We start from the raw sequence: 18777 nt of genomic DNA, 5'->3' as shown, positions 1-18777 counted from the left end.
GTGGTCTCTGGAATCAGCAACTAAGGCAACTTTCCTTGTTTGGGGGGTCTCTGCCATCAGACTCCCACATTAGCGCCCCCTCCCTCCTTCCTGGGGCCAAAGTCAGGAGTTAGCTCCGAGCCTCTTCTGGGCTGCTTCCCAAGCACCCTACTGTGTTGGAGACACTGGGTGCCTCCCCCAACACACCTAGCCAAATTGCTTGTCCCTGTTGTTCCTGTTCTTCTGTCTTGAATCTCTCTCGTGTGCTCATGTCTCTGGTCACTCTCAGTCTAGTCTTTTTCATCTGTCCCCTGCTTCCCCTCTTCCTCCACCGGGGTGATCACTACTCACGTGCCTAATGGGACAGCTCCCAGACTCTCTGGGGAGGGCACGATGAAACACGCAGGCCCAGTAGCCGTGGGGTCTCCTAGAGGACCCCCACCCAGAGCAAGTGCTCTTCCAGCCAGTCCCTAAAGGATGAAGCCCGGTGTGTGAGTGAAAAGGGTCAGAGGGGAGAGGGCTCCAGGCAGAACGGCCAGCGAATGCAAGGCATCTGCCAAAACCTGGGAGGTTCGAGAATGAAGGAGGGGAGTAGGGGCAGGGCCCAGTGAAAAGTGAGCAGGGGAGGCAGGCTGGGGTCAGATCACACAAGGTCAGGGTCTTACCTTCAGGGCAGCAAGAAGAAGCCCCTGGAAGGTGTCCATGTAGTCTCAGGGCCTGGCTGAGGCTCAGGACCCAGGCTAGTGGCTTCTGTGGAGATCGTGGACAGGGGCCAAGGGGGAGCTACCCAGACCCCCACCCCATGCCCCCTCAGCTGGTGACTCTGCCCGCCCCGGTCTGCTGAGATTCACAAGGGCTGTGGCAGGTGATGATGAGAGCTTGTGAGCTGAGTGCAGGAGAGCGTGGGGGCCATGACCCCAAGCTTCAGGCTGGTGGAACTCCACCCTGGGAAGGCCCCTCTCATCCCTCTGTGGTCCAGGAGGGTGAGGCGGGGCAGGGGTGCCGGCGCGGCTGCCAGAGGTTTTGTGAACACGGACAAGGGGCCCTCTCCCAGCACTGCCCACTCCAGGGCCTTCTGCCCCCGCCTGTTCTCGCTCATGAAGCTGAACACAGCTTCACGGTGGAGGGAGGGTTTTCAGTCAGCAGCGTGAGGTCCGTGCTGCCAAGTGGCAGCTGAGGCCCAGAGGGGACCACCCAACCCTCGGCCCCTCTGGCGGTCAGGCTCCCCTGGGAGGGAGAACGGAGTCCCCATGCCTCAGCCAAGCCACAGCTCCCGGGGCGGGCCCTCGGGCCCCCGGGCAGAGGTGGGGGTGAGGGTCAGGAGGCCGGGGCTGGGCTGACCGCATCTCCGCCCACAGACGCCCACCCACCAGAACCTCAAGGAGTTGCTGGCCGTCCGCGCAGAGCTGCAGAAGCGGGTGGAGGACCTGCAGCGGGAAGTGGCAGCACGTGCCTCAGCCTCGTCGGAGCGGGGCTCCTCGCCAACGCACTCAGTGACACCCGTGCACACGTCAGTCTGACACCGCTGTCCCTGTGGCCCAGGCGGGGCTCCTGTGACGTTCCTCATGAAGCCCTGTGCCCGCCTCGTCCAGGTGGCGCTTCCCACCAGTGACGGATCTGTGCTAGGGGACGGCCCCCACTCTCATCAGTGCTGTTGTGCCATCAACACGTCTTTCCCTCCTGCCAGCACTTGCCCAGGGCTGCGTGGGGGACCCTTGGGCGAGTAGAATGCAGGGTTCAGGCTCAAGGTGGGACATCCTTGTAAAAACCAACCCACCCCCTTTTAAAGGCTGTGTTGCCAGCCCCAGGGCCTCTTTCGGCTCTTAGCGCCAAACCCTGGGGCCTGACAGTTAACTCTTGGCTGGGGAAGACAGACCATCACCATCTCCCCATGCCAGCAGTCCTGCTGCACCAGTTACCAGTGTGTACATATAAGGTATTTTTTAAAAAGAGAAACATACCTTTATTTTCCTATGTCCTTTTTTTTTTTTTTAAATGTTTAGTCACCGAAGGAGACACCTGCTTGACTGAACTGGGTGAGCATGGTCAAGCTGGGCTCATGCGAACTCTGCCGTGGTTCATTTGAATGTGGTCACCTCAGACCATGTGTCCTGTCCTCCCCTGACTGTGGGACCTGCCTCCCAAGGTGGCCCAGGCGCCTGTCCCCTGCTACTGCTGACAGCTGACTGTCAAGGCGGGTCTTCTCTCACCTGTTACCTGCTGTCTGAAGTAATAGTTCTCATTTCATCAAGATCCCTTCAAACTCAGTTTATCCTTGTCACTGCATTTTGGTACTTTAAAGCCACCACGGCACTGTGACTTTGGATGCCAAAAGCAGAGCGCTCACCTCCCTCAGTTTCCTGGTCTCAGGGCCTTTTCCTGCCCATCTCACAGCTTCCATCTCTGGGCTCCAGGACTCCATGAGTCTGAGCAGGCATTCACTGACCATCAGACGCTCCATCCACTAGCACTAGAGCTCTGAACTGCTCTGGGTGGTGAGTCAGAGTCTTGCACATTTGCACTCTGCCCTCCTCCTCCTCATGCCCAGCACTGTGCCCATGCCTGCCAGCCCCCAAGACCCCATCCCCCTGGAGGAATTAAGCTTGCCTTTGAGTGGAGGAGAGCTCACCGGGTGAGACCTGAGTGCAACCTCATGGTAGTATCTGGTTGGTTTTAAATTACTGGATGCTACCCAAAGCCCTCCATATTGACCTTAGTTTTGAAAACATTCTTAAACGTTTTTTTACACTTAAATACTTAAGAGAATAGATGTTTTTCAACTTGGAACCTTCTGATTCTTATAGAAAATTATCTGGTATCTGTAAGGTATCATATTTATTCTATGTAATTTGATAACCTAAAAAAAATTCTCCATGTTTACCATCTGGGGGATTTGTTTCTAAACTGCATTTTAATTGATGTAACTTTTGATTCCTGCTTCCAGAATAGCTAAAAGCTTATTTATGAATGGGTATGCTGGATTATTCATTGATATGTGGATTTCTTACAAACGGGGACCCGTTTTTTCCCTTGGAAATATCTGTACATAACCCCCCGCTGCACTAAGACCACTAGCCTTGTTGGGGACTGGATGATGTTTCTGAGAACGAGAGAAGTCAAGGTCAGCTAGCCTGCCTCGGGCATTGCACCTGCAGGGAGCTGCCCCACTCCACCCCTCCCCCTTCCACGTGCTGGGCCCTAGGAGGACCCCTAGAAGCTCCCATTTGGTTTCAAAGCAGCACAATAGAGCATTTCCTTAGTGTCTTCCTAGCACAGAACTGTTTCTAAAACAACTTGAAGTATAGTTTTGTTATGTAAGCAATTCTTTCTCGGTTTTATTTAAGTGTACTAGAATGTAAAACCTTTATGGTTCAGGTTTTTAAAGACTGGTACAGTATGATATTTGCCTCATCTGATGCACTGTATTTCAATCTGTAATTAAAATAATGTTTGCTCCGTGGTCTCATTTTTTGTTGTCTTTATTTTTGGTAATTTTTCCCTTGTGGAAAATTAGTAAACATTTGTGTCCAAGTCTTTGCGACCCCATGGACTATAGCCCACCAGGCTCCTCTGTCCATGGGGATTTTCCAAGCAAGAACATGGGAAGGAGTTGCCATTCCCTTCTCCATTGGATCTTCTCGAGTCAGAGATCAAACCTGGGTCTCCTGCATTGGCAGGCAGATTCTTTACCATCTGAGCCACCAGGAAAGTCCATTTTACTTACACAAAAATTTATTATATGTCAAACACAGTCAATACATGTAAAGTACTCTTACATGGTTTAATTCATTTTCTAAGTGGTAAATGCAATTCATCCTAAGACTTGAGTGTGTTGGCTGAAATAGGTAACTACTCTAAAATCGGCAACACCTTAAGAAAACACTTAAGATGTGAGGACAGGGCTGGAACCCCGAGAGGCAGGTGTGGCCCTTAGGAGGCCAGGCCAGCTTTCCAGGCCATGAGTCCTAGAGCTTAAATGGGACAGACTTCTGGGGAACCACAGGGTCCCCACCCAGAGTCTCCAGAGGGAGTGCTGGCCTTTATGGGAGCTATAAAGGCCTGGATGAAACCATGCTGGCCCCTGCATATAAGGCCCCTTCTTCTAAGGCCTGATGTCCCTGTCCTTCTCCACGCAGGTGTGGGGGCCCCAGCAGCGACACCGAGCAGCAAGGCTGGGAGGGCCACAACTTCTGCATGGGAGAGTCACATGGGGGTTTGGGTTAGAGGACTTGGTGCTATTTTACTACAAGGTTGGTACGGCACAAAATGCCACCACACCGTGAGACCCTCCCAGCGGCCCCCATATCTTCCTCATGGAGTGACAAGGGCAGCTCCACCTCCAGCAGACCACTCTGCCTGCACACCCTGGCCCCGTTCCACTTTCTATGGCTCAATCACATGTCACCCGAGTGGACCCTGGCTACTGGCTTTCTTTGGAGAAGACAACGCTGTGGGCTCAGGAGTCGTGAGTCGGGGGCCTGCCACTGCGCCTCCCTACCCCCATGACATCTCCAGGCCTCAGCTCCCCGTCATGCAGGGGACCACCCCAGGACGGCTGACACTAAGCTGCTTGGCATGAAAGGAAGTGCCAGAACCCTGACCCTCTCAAGAAAGGCCTTTGGGTCCATAATAATGAATTAGGAAAACAAGCATCACTTAACAAAGGGCATGCCTTCACACCGGCAGAACCAGGGACTGGTTAGGTTCCACTCTGTTTAATGCAAACACGAGAGAGCTTACAATTCATACTCAAACACAAGCACAGAAAAAGCATAGGAGATCCTGCCATCGGTCTCCACCACTTCTTTCTCAGAGAACTGGGACTAACCCCCAAGCAGCCAAGGCAGTGGGCCTGGTGCCACTCTCTGGGTGACACTTAGGGTGCCCTGCCTCCATCCTTCAGGAGCTCAGAGTTGTTATAAACACTGTTATAAAGATGTTTATAACATGTGAGATGTTTATGTTATAAACATCTCACCCCCAGTAAAGCTGATAGCAATTAGATATGGTCAGCTGGCCATTCTAGCATACTTGCTACCTCCGTTACCACCTGGGATGGACCCGAGCCAGTCAATACAGCTTCCAGGTGGACATGGCTACAAGAGCCCCAAGAATCAGCAAGCATCAGTGCCCTGTCCTAGGCCCCAGGATGGGAGCTCTGCAAATGGATGGCTGAGTGACTTTCAATGCCCCAGTCACCAGCGCAGAGCTGGGTGCTGGGCTCCAGGCTCAATGCAGAGGGCACTGAGACAGACAAGGAAGGGCACGGTGGGTCTCTCTTAACCCAAGTCAGTGGTACCGAGCAAACAGATCCACAGAGCGCTGACTCTTATCACCGACAGGATTACAGGGTCTTCACCAGATGTGCCTTGCTGCAGAGCCAAGGTGCCCCACTGGGGGCACTGCGCCCAGCCACTCCGAGGATGCCACAGGCCACATGGCTCCCTTCCTAGTCACCACTGTGACTTCTCTATAAACGTCCAAACTTCTCGGGGGCCAGGAGAGCCTCTTACCACGCACAAGTGCTGCCTTGTGTCTTTCTCTGAAATGCCTGCAAACGGTGGTGAGCGGCCCTCCTAACTTGATGAGTGCTGCCCTGATCCCTCCCGACTCTGGGGCCCTGATGTCACCCTCTTTAGGTGACAGCAGGCTACCAATGCAAAAGTCCTTCAGAGTGGCCTCCAGCCCAGCACCAGTCAGGGCTGGGGACATCAGTCCACGAGGACAGGCGGGGGAGGTGCTGGAAACGGGCTGAGCTCACCAGCACTGCCTCCACAGCTCACTTCCTGCCGTCTTCTCAATGCTCCTCACCCCTGGCCACACACCATCTGGCTGGCCTGGCATGAGCCTCCAGACACGGGTGACACAGGGCCCATGACACGCTCTCCATAACATGAACACACGAGGGAGGCACACGTGGTCTGACCTGCAGGGTCTGTTCTCATGTCAACTGTCTCCCTAAGAAGTCAAGAGTTGTCTTGTCCCAGCCTGGTAGATGTAAAAGAGCCAACATACAGCCATCCTGTAGCATGTGAAGCAGACTCACATGAGGCTTCCAGGAGCGCTTTCTAACACTGCAAACTCATCCATAGATGGGGGGCTCTAGACTTTCGCTCAGCCCCTGACAGCAGCACCCAGTGGGGATCAGGATCACACGTGGCCCAGACAAAAAGTTCCAGGAAGAAAGCCTGGATCCAGCCCACCGCAGACAGAACCCTCCAGTCTGGGTGCCCCCAGACCCCCAAGCAATCTCCATCACAGGCAGGCCAGCAGATGACCAGAGTGTGCCCAGGTCACATGAGTGCCCACACTAAGACCATGCCCCTTCCCCTCCTCCCACAGACATCTCCAGGTAGACAGTGGGCATGTTTCAGGCTCTGACGCTCATTCTGTCATGTGTAGCTCCTGTTACCAAAAAACACACATGGAGTGGGGTGGGGAACCCTCCACAGCCCTAGTATAAAACTCAATGCTGCAGCATAAGTGATTCCTGAAGCTAATCACGTCAGACTGGAGACCACGTCCATGCCCTGGCATCATAGGGGAATTGGGCCTGAGAGCCACAGCTTCCTACACATACATCCAGGAGATTCCTACACATCCAGGTGGGGATACTGTGACATGCAAGTTTGCACTTAAGTAAATGAAAAGTCAGGGAGCCCAGCAGCGTAAGGGCTAGATGGAAAGAGGGATGGAAATAAAACCCCCCTGGGGGTGGCGTGTGTGCCCGCACTGTCTCCTGGTGCTCACCAGTGCACTCCTCGCGGCCAGGTCCCTGCCCACAGCCTTTCCAGAAACCCACCGGGCGAGTCAGTGCAGTGTGGAGGGGACCACAGAGCCCTGGGTTCACACTCCTGCCCATCCTCTGGCCCTCCCTCTGCTCAGTCCCCCCTCCCCAGCTTGATAAGGCCTGCGGGCAGGGTGGCCTAGGGAGGCATCGACCCTGGGCACTCGAGGTTGGCCCTGGCTTTCGGCGGGGCCAGCCTCGGATTTGGGCAGCAAGCCTCTTGGGGGGCCCAGTGGCAGGGTGGGCACATGAGCCAGACTCACAAACACCCAGAGCTACGTCTGGGAAACAGGACGAGAAGAAGCCAATGACATCGAAGGAGCGGTGTGGCAGCCGTGGGTCCAGATGAAACAAGGAGCTGGGGCTCCGGCAGCGGCCCCGTGTGCCCACGGCCTGCCCGGTGGAGCGGGGCCTTGCATCCTCGGCTCCTCAGATCCGGGGTGGTTCAGGGGGTGGCGGCTCCGTGGACTGCGTCTGCAGGGCCGAGTATTTCACTAGGGACATGAGATGCCCATCAGGAGGGAGTCACACGAAGACAGAGAGAGACAACCACATCCTTCCCTGGGCACAGAAACCTGGCTCCCTGCCTGTCTGTCCTGGATGATTGGCCTCTGGCAGCTGCTGTGCTCCCAGAGAGAAGGAAGGAGCAGAGGGACCTGGCGACCACCTGGGCCTCCATTTCCTCACCTGTAAACTGGGAATATGCAGGAGATCTAGGTTCGATTCCTGGGTCGGGAAGATCCCCTGGAGAAGGGAATAGCTACCCACTCCAGTATTCTTGCCTGGAGAAACCAATGGACAGAGGAGCCTGGCAGGCTACAGTCCATGGGGTCACAAGAGTCAGATATGACTTAGTGACTAAACCACCACCGACCCAAACTGGGAATGGTTCTACTGGAGCAACTGGGACAAGTTTCTTTTTCTTTTTGCAAGATCTTAGTTCCCTGACCAAGGATTGAACTTAGGCCCTCAGCAGTGAAAGCACAGAGTCCTAACCACTGGACAGCTGGGGAACTCCGAAGGGAGGAATCTTTATTTATTTATTTTTTTTTGGGAGGAATCTTTAAAAGAATTTTTTTTTATGTTCTTTACTGAATCTATTCAATATTTCTTCTGTTTTATATTCTTTTTATTGGCCTTGAGGCACAAGGGATCTTAGTTCCCCGACCAGGGATCGAAACTGCACCCTTTCCATTGGAAGTACAGAGTCTCAACCACTGGACCCCCAGGGAAGTCCCTGGGAGGAGTATTTTAAATAAAGCATGTAACACAGCACCTGGTACATGGCGATACTCACATGATGGTAGCCAAGAGTTTAAAAGAACGACTACAGTGACTGCTACTGTGGAGTCCATGTTCCCGTGTTTGAAATTCTGGGCTATTGCATCCAGACAGTGCAGCGCTGCCACAGACCATTCTAGGCCACCACATGGAGCCTTGCCCATCACATCCCCGGGGGCGCCCCTCCGCCCACCAGACAGCCACCTTGGCACCCATCCCAGGACAGGCACACCCCAGCTCCTGTCTTTCATGCCCACCCTGACCTGCAAGCCCCCAGGCCTTGGGTGATGGAAAGCGGCCTCCCTCTTCTCCACAAAGCCTTTCCTGACTGCCTTGCTGGCATTCTGGGGCCACAGGTTGCATCTGCCTTGAGTGGTTGGCCACCCTGGGCCAGAAGCCTGATGCCACACAGCTTGTCATGGCTGGCGCTTCCATACCCAGGAGTGCTTGATGAACACAGAACAGGGTGGGGGAGGGCAGGGGCTCCCATTATGGGGTCTGTGTTTTTTACAAGTTCTGTCTTGCCTTTGGCAGTTTTCAAATGGAAAAGGCCGGGGACTCCATCTAGAGATTCCCTACAAGCTTCTGTGGGCACTTGGCTAGGAGTGTGTGTGTTTTCACTCACATGGTGCCCCTCAGTGTGCAGACGGCCCTGACTGCAGTCCTGGCGTGCCCAGTGTCAGGAGGCTGGAGTCTGGCGGGGGAGAGGAGAGTGCTGGGCCCCTGACTTCTGCAGCCCATCTTTCTGGCTGGAAGTTTTAGGAATGCAGACCTCTGAGCTCCTGCTTTCCCAGCACAGCTCTGCTCAATGCTGGCCCAGCCATTAGGAGGCCCTCAGCAACAGAAAGTGACTAGGAAGTCCTCACCTTGGGGCTCCTCACATACGACGGCCTCCAGGTTCTCCCCTTTCACGTAGTCCGCATTGAGACCCTCTGCAAAAGGCCAAGGGTGGAGTTTGTGATTGACACAGAAGCAAAGTGTCCCTGGCTATGATGGACAACTCCTGACCAAGCCCTCCATTATGGTGAAAAAGCCCAAGCCCCTTAATGAACTCAGATTCCCAAACCCTGGGCCACCCGAATGTGCTGCCCTGCCCAGGGGTTCTCAGCTGGATGGGCTCCTGCAGACAGTGGGAAGAAGTCTGTCCCTGCTGCAGTGTGGAGGGCCAGGACCCGCTGACAGCTGCTCCAGTCTAGTCAGTTTGGGGGCTTTCTCCTCACTTAATGTCCAAACACAGTTTGGGGACTCTATGAAGCTGAGTACACCCCACATCTTCTGCTGCTGCTGCTGCTTGGGGAGACTCAAGAGTCCATGTCTTATCTCCAGAAACCTCATCAGAGCCCTGGCCCTGTGGGAAAATTGGACCATGGTTCTCACAAACCCACTGAGCAGGCGCCAGTGTGAGTCACTCCACCATCCTGGGCTGCACTCAGGTTCCTGCCTGCCCTGGGCATTTCTGGGCTCAAAATGGACACTGGGCGGGCCCAGGAAAGATGGACGTGTGGCTAGTTAGCAGGTGTGGTCAGTGCTCACTTGGGCCAGCAAGGCTGATGGATGAGCAGGCACACGGAGGGGCGCCCTGGGCCTCCCGACTAGGTGCTCACATGCCAAGCTGGCATGCGCCACACTGTCTTCTGCCCATGGGCAGCGCTCTGGTTGTTCCTCAGGGATGACCACTGGTGGGCATCTGAGTCCTAGAGAGGGCCTCCACCCCAACCCCAGCACCTCTGAGACACAGCCATGCCCAAATGCCCACGTGTATCAGGGAAAAGTAAAGATGGTTGTGAGTGCCAGGGAACGGGATGGGGTGGAGCGAGGCGAGGAGACAAGAGCAGCATGGAGGGGAGGGAGGAGTTGGGTGGGTGATGAAGGGCAGACACCAAAGCAGAAGGGGACAATGAGTAAGTCAGAGCACGTCGTTACCTTGACCTTCTGCTGCATCTGAAGGCAAGACACAAAACTTAGGACCCTGGAGCAAAAACTCAGCCCCTGGCAACAAGCCAGGTGGGCTTTCCACGCAACACGCTGACCCTTGGCGCTGGAGGGCAGAGACAGGGGAAGCAGAGGGTCCCCAAGGCCAGGACCTGTTTGGTGGCAGGAGAAACTGCAAGGCCCCAAGCACCATGGCAGGGTCAGGCCCTCCTAGCAGTCGTGTGCTGTCCCCCGGGGCATCCCTGTGCACCGGGTACAGAGTGGCTTCTGCTTGGCCTTCCCTGACTTACTTCCCTGTTTGAGTGGCTGAGGCTTAACAGAAAGGGTGGGGATGGGAGATGCTGAGTCCTGGCTTCTCAGGGGATTGACCCCCCACACACATCCACAGGGCTCCTCCTGATGCTACCCAAACACAGAGGCCACGGACACTTCGGTGGATGAAACAACACACACAGGCACCCATGGGTGCTGACAGTTCAGAGAGATGGGATGGGGCGGTGTCACAGAAACCAGCAAGCCCCCATCCCACGCCATGGGCTGCCCAGTGGGTCAGCAGAGGGCGCTGTGGCAGCAGGCAAGACAGACATCCTCCCACAGGCTGGAGGGCAGGAAGGCAGCCCGGGAGGGTGTCCCAGGCCCAAAGGATGAAAGCTGCTAGGGGAAGAGAGGGCGTGTCGGACAGGGTGCTGGAGAGAGCGGTGCATCCTCAGGGAAGTCAGTGCAGCTGTGCAGAAAGGCTTCTGGGGACACGGACCACAGGCGGGGAGGAGAAGGGACATGGATGGAACCATACCATGAAGGGCTTTGAATGTTAAGCTCAGGGGCTGGGTCAGAGGCACACAGGAGGTCCAGGGGGAGCAGCCCCTGCACACTTGAAACAGGGCCCACAGGCTGTTCAGAGCAGAGAGAAGTGGTGGGGAGCCCAGGGCAGGCAGCGGGGGAGGGGAGCTGATGGAACTGCCCAGATGTAGGACAAGGAGACTTGGCAATGGGGCAGAGCACAGGCCCCAGGAACGGGGACTCCTCTGATGTCACATCGGGGGGACAGAAGGACCCAGGAGGGCCGGAGGGATTCATAAGGGGAGGCCATGGACACAGGAGCAGATGCAACTTCCAGCTTTGGAAGAAGATGTTGCTGGCACAGGGGACAGACACAGAAGCAAGAGGGGGCCTTTTCAGATGTGGAGGATGCTCTGAACTCGGTTTCCTTCAGAGGAAACCGGGGCTGATGATGGCACTCGCAGGAGAGTGTGGTTTCAGCCATGACAAAGACATCACTGACAGACTGGGAAAGGACTGGGCGGCCAGCCCTCAGACCGAGTTGGGGGCTGGGAGAGGCCCACAGGTTCCATGAGTTTCCTGGGAGCCCCCGTCAGCCCTCCAAGCATGCTGGCTTCCCTGGGCCAGGCCCCCAGCACGTGGCCCAGCAACACCCTAACCCCTAGAGCCCGCCTGCCGAGAGAGGTCACATCCACGTCCTGCCACCTCAGTATCACAGGTTTATTGTTCCCCAAGTGCTGTACAATTAACTGGTTTCTGTGTACCAAAGCCTTCATATTCTCAAATTTTATTGGGTTTTGACTGCTACTCCAACTGGTGGAAACTTGCACCTCTTTGTTTTAGGAAACAAGTGGGAAAATCATGTACTTTCACCTGAGTGCCTCTGCAGAGACAGACACAACCTAGACATCTATTCGGTTTGGAAATCAACCGCTCTCATCCTCCCTGTTCCTACCTACCGGCACTCTTTCCTTCTGGATTTATCACTTCCCATGGTCACTGAGTTCCTTCAACAGTCTCCTCAGCCGCTGTCTCATCTACAAACTGAAGGTACCCGCCATGATGCCCCGTTGGGAGGTGGTGGTGCTTGGGGCAGTGATCTGGGCCAAGCAGGGTCGGGCACTGGTGAGCATGGGAAGCCATTCTTACTCTGACTGCAGGCCCAGCTTTTACTTCTCTTATCCAACATGCAATTTCAAGTCTCCAAGCCACCCTGTGGCCCCGAGCCATCTGGCCCAACTCTGCTGTGGGCATGTCTTTGATTAACCATGGATTGTGCTCATGTCACTGTTATAGTTACAGTGCTGAACTGGGGTGAATGGTGGCCCCCAAAGCCTCTGTCCATGTCCTCATCCCTGGAACCTGTGGATGTGACCTTATTTGGGAAAAGGGTCTTTGCAGATGTGACTAAGTTAAGGATCTCAAGATGAGATCACCCTGGATTTAGGGTGGGGCCCACAGCCAATGATGAGACAGAAGATGACAGTCACAGAGACTGGAGTGATGCGGCCATAAGCCAAGGGATGCTTGGGGTTACCAAAAGCTGGGAGAGGAAGAAAGGATCCTCCCCTACAGCCTTCAGATGGAACCAGTGCTGCTGCCACCTTGATCTTGAACTTCTGACCTCCAGACCATGAGACAATAGGTTTGCTGTTTCAAGCTGCTTGTTTGCTTTTGAGCTGGGACAAGTGATAGCTCTAAGGCCAACCCCACCTTCAGTTCTGTACTCCTTCTGACTGTTCACACCACTCTACACAACCAAGCTCTGGAGCTATAGCAGGGCAGCCATGAACAGCTGTGCAGGTTGTGCACTGAGACACGTGCTGTCCCTGGGGTACTCCTGTGCACAGCCTGCGGAGTTGTATGCCATGGCCCCGGTCACAGACATTGTATAAGAGTAGAAGCACCAAACGTCATGGCCAGATGGAAAATCAGGCTGGAGACATCGGCAACAGCTACAAGCAAAGCATTCTAGGACCCAAGTCCATTTCCTGGGAAGCTCAGCTCCAGGCTAGAATTAAGGGCAGAGGCCCAGAGCAAGGGCAGGGGAAACTTCACAGGAGATGGTCCTGAGCCGCAGGAAAGAGGAAAACTATGGCTGAGTCAAGTTCCCTTACTTGAACTAAAGATTTCCCATCTTCAACCAGAGACACGCTCTGCACACAGCAATACATCAACGCCGTGCTTGTAAAACAATTGAGTGTGGTCTTGTTCACCCTCAATGGCTTCCCTGTGTGGATCCCTTAACACAGGGCGCCTGTAGGTGGGCTTCTGACAGAGTCCATCCGTAACTATTCCACTCACACGCCATGGACAGACTCACCACTACAACCCAGAACGACAGCCACCAATATGACAAAACTCTTCCTATTGCTTCCTGTTCCTTTCAAACAATTCAGGATTCCATGTATTTTAAGATTCTGTGGCTCACAGGGGAAGAGCAGGGGCACCCGGGCAGCAGCCAGCAGCTCCTTGGGATCCGAGAGGGAGGGAAGGGTCACCAGGGTGAGGAGTGGGCTGGCAGGCCCAACAGTGCTGCCTGCTGGACTCAGAGGTCTGAGGGACATCTGCCTTCTGTCGCCAAAGGCCTGACGTCCCCTTGGGCAAGAGCCGAAGCCACATGGAAATCCAGAGCCTCCTTCCTGTTCTACAAGAAGCCCGGTAGTCACCCTTGGAAGACCGAGGTTATTGGGCCCACCCCAATCCTCTCTTCCAGGCTCGTTTATACTTCAGTTAAGCCTAGGTCTGTCTCCGAGGGCTTAAAAAAGTGCAGCCCCACCTCCACCTCACCCCGGGGAAGTCTGCTGAATCTTAGCTTGCTCAGAGTGCTGCCCTCTCCTCCTCCAAAGCCCCGGCCCTCTGTTTATCTTCTGCTGTGGGAGGGCGTGGCCGCAGGTGGGTCCACTTACGCTGTATGCTGAAGCAGAACTTCTTCTGCTGGTAGGAGATGTAACTGGATACAGCACCGATCAGCGCCATGGCCAGAGCGCTGGCCACGCCGGCGATGGTGCCAGTCTCTGCCGACATTCCTAGGCAGAGGTGGGGGGGAGGCACGGAGAGACATGGCCGTCAAAGAAAGGTCGGGAAGGCCACCCGGAGACCCAAGCGGCCAGCAATACCCCCCTGTGGTTTCCACAGAAACCTCAGGATTCCCAACTTACCAGAGTCATCAGAGTTGTCCCCGCCGCCATACTGGCCACCACCTGCATAAAGGACAAAAGCAGTCAGTGTCCGCTGTGACCACCAGCTCAGGGTCGGGAGTGACAGCCCCTTCCTGACTCACTGAGACCCCTCTTCATCTCTGCCCCGGGGGGCTTCGCCCTGACTACAGCAAGACCTGCTTCCTTATGCCTGCCACCTGCCAAGCCGAGGGGGAACTTTTTATTTTTGAAACGACAGTGACCGTGCACTGAGAACATGTAGTATCCTGGCTCTTTACATACAGCTCTGCCATACACGGGGGCAGGTGTCCACAACACCCCAGAGTGAAGGTGCGCAGGTGAGGGATCTGCCGGCAGGTGGCAGAGCTGAGCTCATGCCGGGCAAGCCTGACTCTACATGCCAACACTGTGGGTCCTGTGCACCTAGTGCCTCCTATAACATACATTTACTGCTTATCTAATTACAGAACCACGGTTATGTAAAAGTTTGTTTTAAAAAAGGATGAAAGACTAGTATAAAAACAATTCATCATCCTACTATTCAAAGAGATTTATGGTTAATATTTCAATTTCCTTTCCTCTTGTGCTTAGTTAGCCCTTTTACATGCTTTTCTTCAAATTCAGATGCTTCTACTCCGGTAACTTAGGTACACAGGATTAAGTGATAATCAAGAGCTTTTTAAGGCCATCTACTTCTAGCTTGGCATATAGTGTGAGTTGTTTGTGGAACACAAAGCAATGCAAGCTGACAATCCCTTATCTAGGATTTTGAAATTCAAAAAGCTCTGAAATATGAAATATCACAGAGATGGAGAACAGATTAGTGGCTGACAGGGGTTAGGGAGGGTAAAGAGGGAGGCAGTTGGCTGTGATTAAAAAAGAAAAACAGGAAGGACCTCTGCAGTGACAGCACTGTTCTCTTGATTGCAGTGGTGGTCACACAAACTTAAACGTGGTCGACTTTCAGAGAACATACACACACACCAGCACACACACAGCCCAGACAGCAGCTCCCTGCCAAGCAAGGGGTACCATTTAGGACATTTAATTAGCCCTGAGCACTCTTTCCTGGGCACCCTCTTCATCTCAGGACACAAGCTCATTAATGAATGAAGACTGTACTCCCAGAGCCCAGGGTTCTTGGGGGAAACTGCTCTCAGATGCCAGAGGCAATGACCTTTGACATTTCCTTGACCAATCAAAGACTCTGGGTGGGGGGCTGTAGGTTCACAAATTGTAACAAATGTACCCCCTGTTTGGGATGTTGCTAATGGAGAGACTGTGGGTGTATGGGGGGTATGGGAACTCCGTAAAATGTTCAGTTTTACTGTGAAACTGCTCTAAAAAATACAGTCTATTTTTAAAAATAAGAGTCTTGAGGGAGAAAATGAGATTTGCTATGTTCCCACCTGGGGCTGAATCCTTGAGTTAAATGTGTTTTATAGACATCCCTGATTGGATATGAATGAGTATTTACAAAACAAGGAGCACTAGCATTTTCTTCATTTTTTTTTTTTTTACAGGACACCCTGTATTCTCTATGGGTGGTGGGTGGTTTAGTTACTAAGTCGTATCGGACTCTTTGCCACCCCATGGACTGCAGCCGGCCAGCCTCCTCAATCCATGGGATTTTCCAGGCAAGAACACTGGAGTGGGTTGCCATTTCCTTCTCCAAGAGCACTAGCATTTTCAAAAACACTATCACTGCTGTTGGATAAAGCAGACCAGAGAGCAGGACATGAGTCACGTTGTATGTTAACAAGTCAGCAATGAGGTCACCTGTGAGGGCTTGGAGTTTGGCTGCATTGGCCCATCACTGCTCTCTCCTGCTGTGCCCAAGGTGGCCGTCAACAAGGGTAGCAGTGAGCACCTACACAGATGTCCTCTGCTGACGTGTTCACATCACTAGATTTCCAGGTGAAAAGTGAAAGTGAAGTCGCTCAGTTGTGTCCAACTCTTTGCAACCCAGTAGACTGTAGCCTACCAGGCTCCTCCATCCATGGGATTCTCCAGGCAAGAATACTGGAGTGGGTTGCCATTTCCTTCTCCAGGGGATCTTCCCAGCCCAGGGATCAAACCCAGGTCTCCTGCATTGCAGGCAGACACTTTACCCTCTGAGCCACCAGGGAAGCCCAGGAATGAGCAACTCTACCCACTCTTTCTTTCACCTCGAACTGGAATGAAGCTGAGTGTTCCCCAGTCTCTCTTTCCTTATTAATTCTTGATCATAAGAATCCACAACAACTTGTACCTCATGATCTGTATGGCCATGAGCTATGAGGGTGTTACTTGAAAAGAAAACTGGAGGCCCCCTGCGGAACCTGCCTAGAGGGGCATGCAGAGGGAATACGGGGCTTCCCTTGGCTGTCAAAGAGATGCAAACGCTCAATTCTATAGTCTAGGAACTCCTATCTGACCACCAGTTATTGGACAAAGGTGTTCTTCTAAGAAGATGACAAACAAATGGTATTCCTTTCTCAAAAAAAAAAAACAAACCAAAAAACACGTGATCATGTGATCACATCCTGTGGGTAACCCATTGCTCAGATGGGCACATGGGCTGAGATACTGTGAGGGTAAAGAACAACTGGAAAACAAAACTGCAGTCATTCTGGATCCTTCCACCACTTCCAGTTCCATGAATCTGAAGTGAACTTGGCTGCAAAGGTTTGCCATTGAAGTTAGCCAAGCCAATGTCATGGTTTTGATCCCTGTTTGACTACTGAGCTCTGTTTACTTCCTCTGAGCACAGGCTGAATCCACTTCCTTTACAAAAGGCATACCACGCAAAAAATGCTATTGGGACAACTGATGACCCACTGGCATAACAGATTTATCCAAACCAACACCACCCATGGAAATAAGTTTCCAATAAATATAAAATAGATGAAACAATAGAAGCACTAGAAGAAAATGTGCAACAACATTTATATTGTCTTGGGGTAGGGAATGACTTTCTAAACCTGGCCCTCAATCTAGGAGCCTGAAACAGAAAAGATCATACCAAAAGTAAAAACTTAACTATTAAAAGCATAAGAAACAAAAGGGGAAAATGGCTAAACTTCAAAATCAACAACCTTTGTGCTTCATAATATATCATCAAGAAAGGGAAAGACAATCCACGGAATGGAAGAAAACAATGGCAAATTCTATATCTGATAAGGGATGAATATTGAGAATAAAGAAATTCTACAACTCAGTAAAAAGGCAAAGAATTCTGTTTTAAAATAGACAAAGAAAATGAAGACATTTCTCCAGAGAGATATTCAAATGGCCAATAAACACATGAAAAGATGCTCAGCACCATTAGCTACCAGGGAAATGCAATCAAACCCACGGTGAGATACCACTTCACACACGTTAGATGGCTAGAATCTACAAAAGGTAAATAAGTGTTAGGAAGGATGTGAAGAAAATGGATCTTTCATATAGTGCTGACGGGAATGTAATATGGTACAGCTGCTGTGGAAAACAGGTTGGTGGTTCCTCCCAAAGGTAAACACAGAGTTACCATGAGGCTGGACAATTCCACTTCTAGATGTGTATACCCAAGAGAATTGAAAACACACGACCACACAAAAACTGGTATGCTGATTTCATCATAGCATTAGTTGTAAAAGTGAAAAAGCAGAAACAATATAAAGGTTCATCAAATGATGAATGGGTAAATGTTTTCAGAAAGTATAAAAAGGGATTAATAATCCCTAACATAAAAGAAGCCCATACACATAAATGAGTAGAAAACGGGGCAACAGGCATGAACAGGCAATTCACATAATATAGTAAGAGTGTCTAATAAGACAGAGGTGAAATGTTTCATGTCTTGGATTCAAAGAAATGGAAAATTTAAACAGGACAAAATTTTGTACAGGACTTCCCTGGTGGCTCAGACCGTAAAGTGTCTGCCTACAATGTGGGAGATCAGGTGATGGACAGGGAGGCCTGGCGTGCTGCAATTCATGGGATCGCAAAGAGTCGGACATGACTGAGCAACTGAACTGAACTGATATCATTTTTAAAAACTAAACATTTACAAATGTATACTTTATGCATGGAAAAAGTCCTGTGGACTTCCCTAGTGGGCCAGTGGTTAAGAATCTACCTATCAATTCGCGGGACACGGGTTCAACCCCTGGTCTGGGAAGATTCCACATGCCATGTGGCAACTAAGCCTGTGCACTGCAACTACTGAAGCCTGTGCACCACAAGAGAAGCCCCTGCAGTGAGAAGCCTGCACACCACGACTACAGAGTAGCCCCTGCTGGCCGCAACTAGAGAAAGGCTGAAAGCAGCAATGAAGACCCAGCACAGCCAAAAATAAATTAATTAATTAATTTATTAAAAAAAAGAAAGTACTGTGACCATATACCCCTAAGTATTACTAGTGATTCTCCACTGATGGGGAAATAAGTATTTTTCATATGATTTTTTTTAAAGATGTTTGAAAACACACAAGCCTCATGCAAATCCATCCACCTCTACTTGCCTACAACTGGAGGAACAGTTCAAACAGGCTATTTCACAGGTCACTGATAGGATCTTCATTTTCATGGACAGTATGTTTTGCATCCTCACTTGCCTTCTGAGTTCACAATTTTACATCACAACTACATACCAAAGAGTCTAGAGTTGCCTTCTGCTGTACTAGAAAATCCCTGGTACAACATATTTCAGACTGCAATTTACTCTTACTATGGACAATTCATCCCATCACCCCCCTTTCCCCTCTTGGTATCCATACATTTTTCTCTATGTCTCTATCTCTGTTTTGCAAGTAGGATCATCTATACCATTTCTATACATTCCACATATATGCATTAATATACAATGTGTTTCTCTTTCTGACTTACTTTACTC

The 18777-nt window shown here is 51.9% G+C and overlaps 2 protein-coding genes across 6 annotated transcripts in view; one reads left to right on the top strand and one right to left on the bottom strand.

Moving 5' to 3' along the window:
• The window catches only part of MTMR1 (myotubularin related protein 1), a 61238-nt gene extending 57799 nt beyond the window's left edge, over positions 1–3439 (top strand). For all 5 annotated transcript variants that reach the window (XM_070366085.1, XM_070366084.1, XM_070366086.1 and 2 more), the window contains one exon: positions 1338–3439. In XM_070366085.1, coding sequence (XP_070222186.1) covers positions 1338–1499 — 162 coding nt within the window. In that variant the 3' untranslated portion in view covers positions 1500–3439. The remainder of the gene's footprint in view (positions 1–1337) is intronic.
• A 1-nt stretch (position 3440) lies between these two features.
• The window catches only part of CD99L2 (CD99 molecule like 2), a 118508-nt gene continuing 103171 nt past the window's right edge, over positions 3441–18777 (bottom strand). Inside the window, exons 6-9 of the mRNA XM_005889865.3 lie at positions 13921–13962; positions 13669–13788; positions 8914–8979; positions 3441–7260 (exon numbers count right to left, since the gene is read on the bottom strand). Of these exons, the coding sequence (XP_005889927.1) occupies positions 7196–7260; positions 8914–8979; positions 13669–13788; positions 13921–13962 (293 nt within the window). The 3' untranslated portion in view covers positions 3441–7195. The remainder of the gene's footprint in view (positions 7261–8913; positions 8980–13668; positions 13789–13920; positions 13963–18777) is intronic.

This window comes from Bos mutus, chromosome X (genome assembly GCF_027580195.1).
Source record: "Bos mutus isolate GX-2022 chromosome X, NWIPB_WYAK_1.1, whole genome shotgun sequence".
NCBI classification, from domain to species: domain Eukaryota; kingdom Metazoa; phylum Chordata; class Mammalia; order Artiodactyla; family Bovidae; genus Bos; species Bos mutus.
The sequence above is the reverse complement of the archived record's forward strand: the minus strand, read 5'-3'. Positions and strand labels throughout refer to the sequence as shown.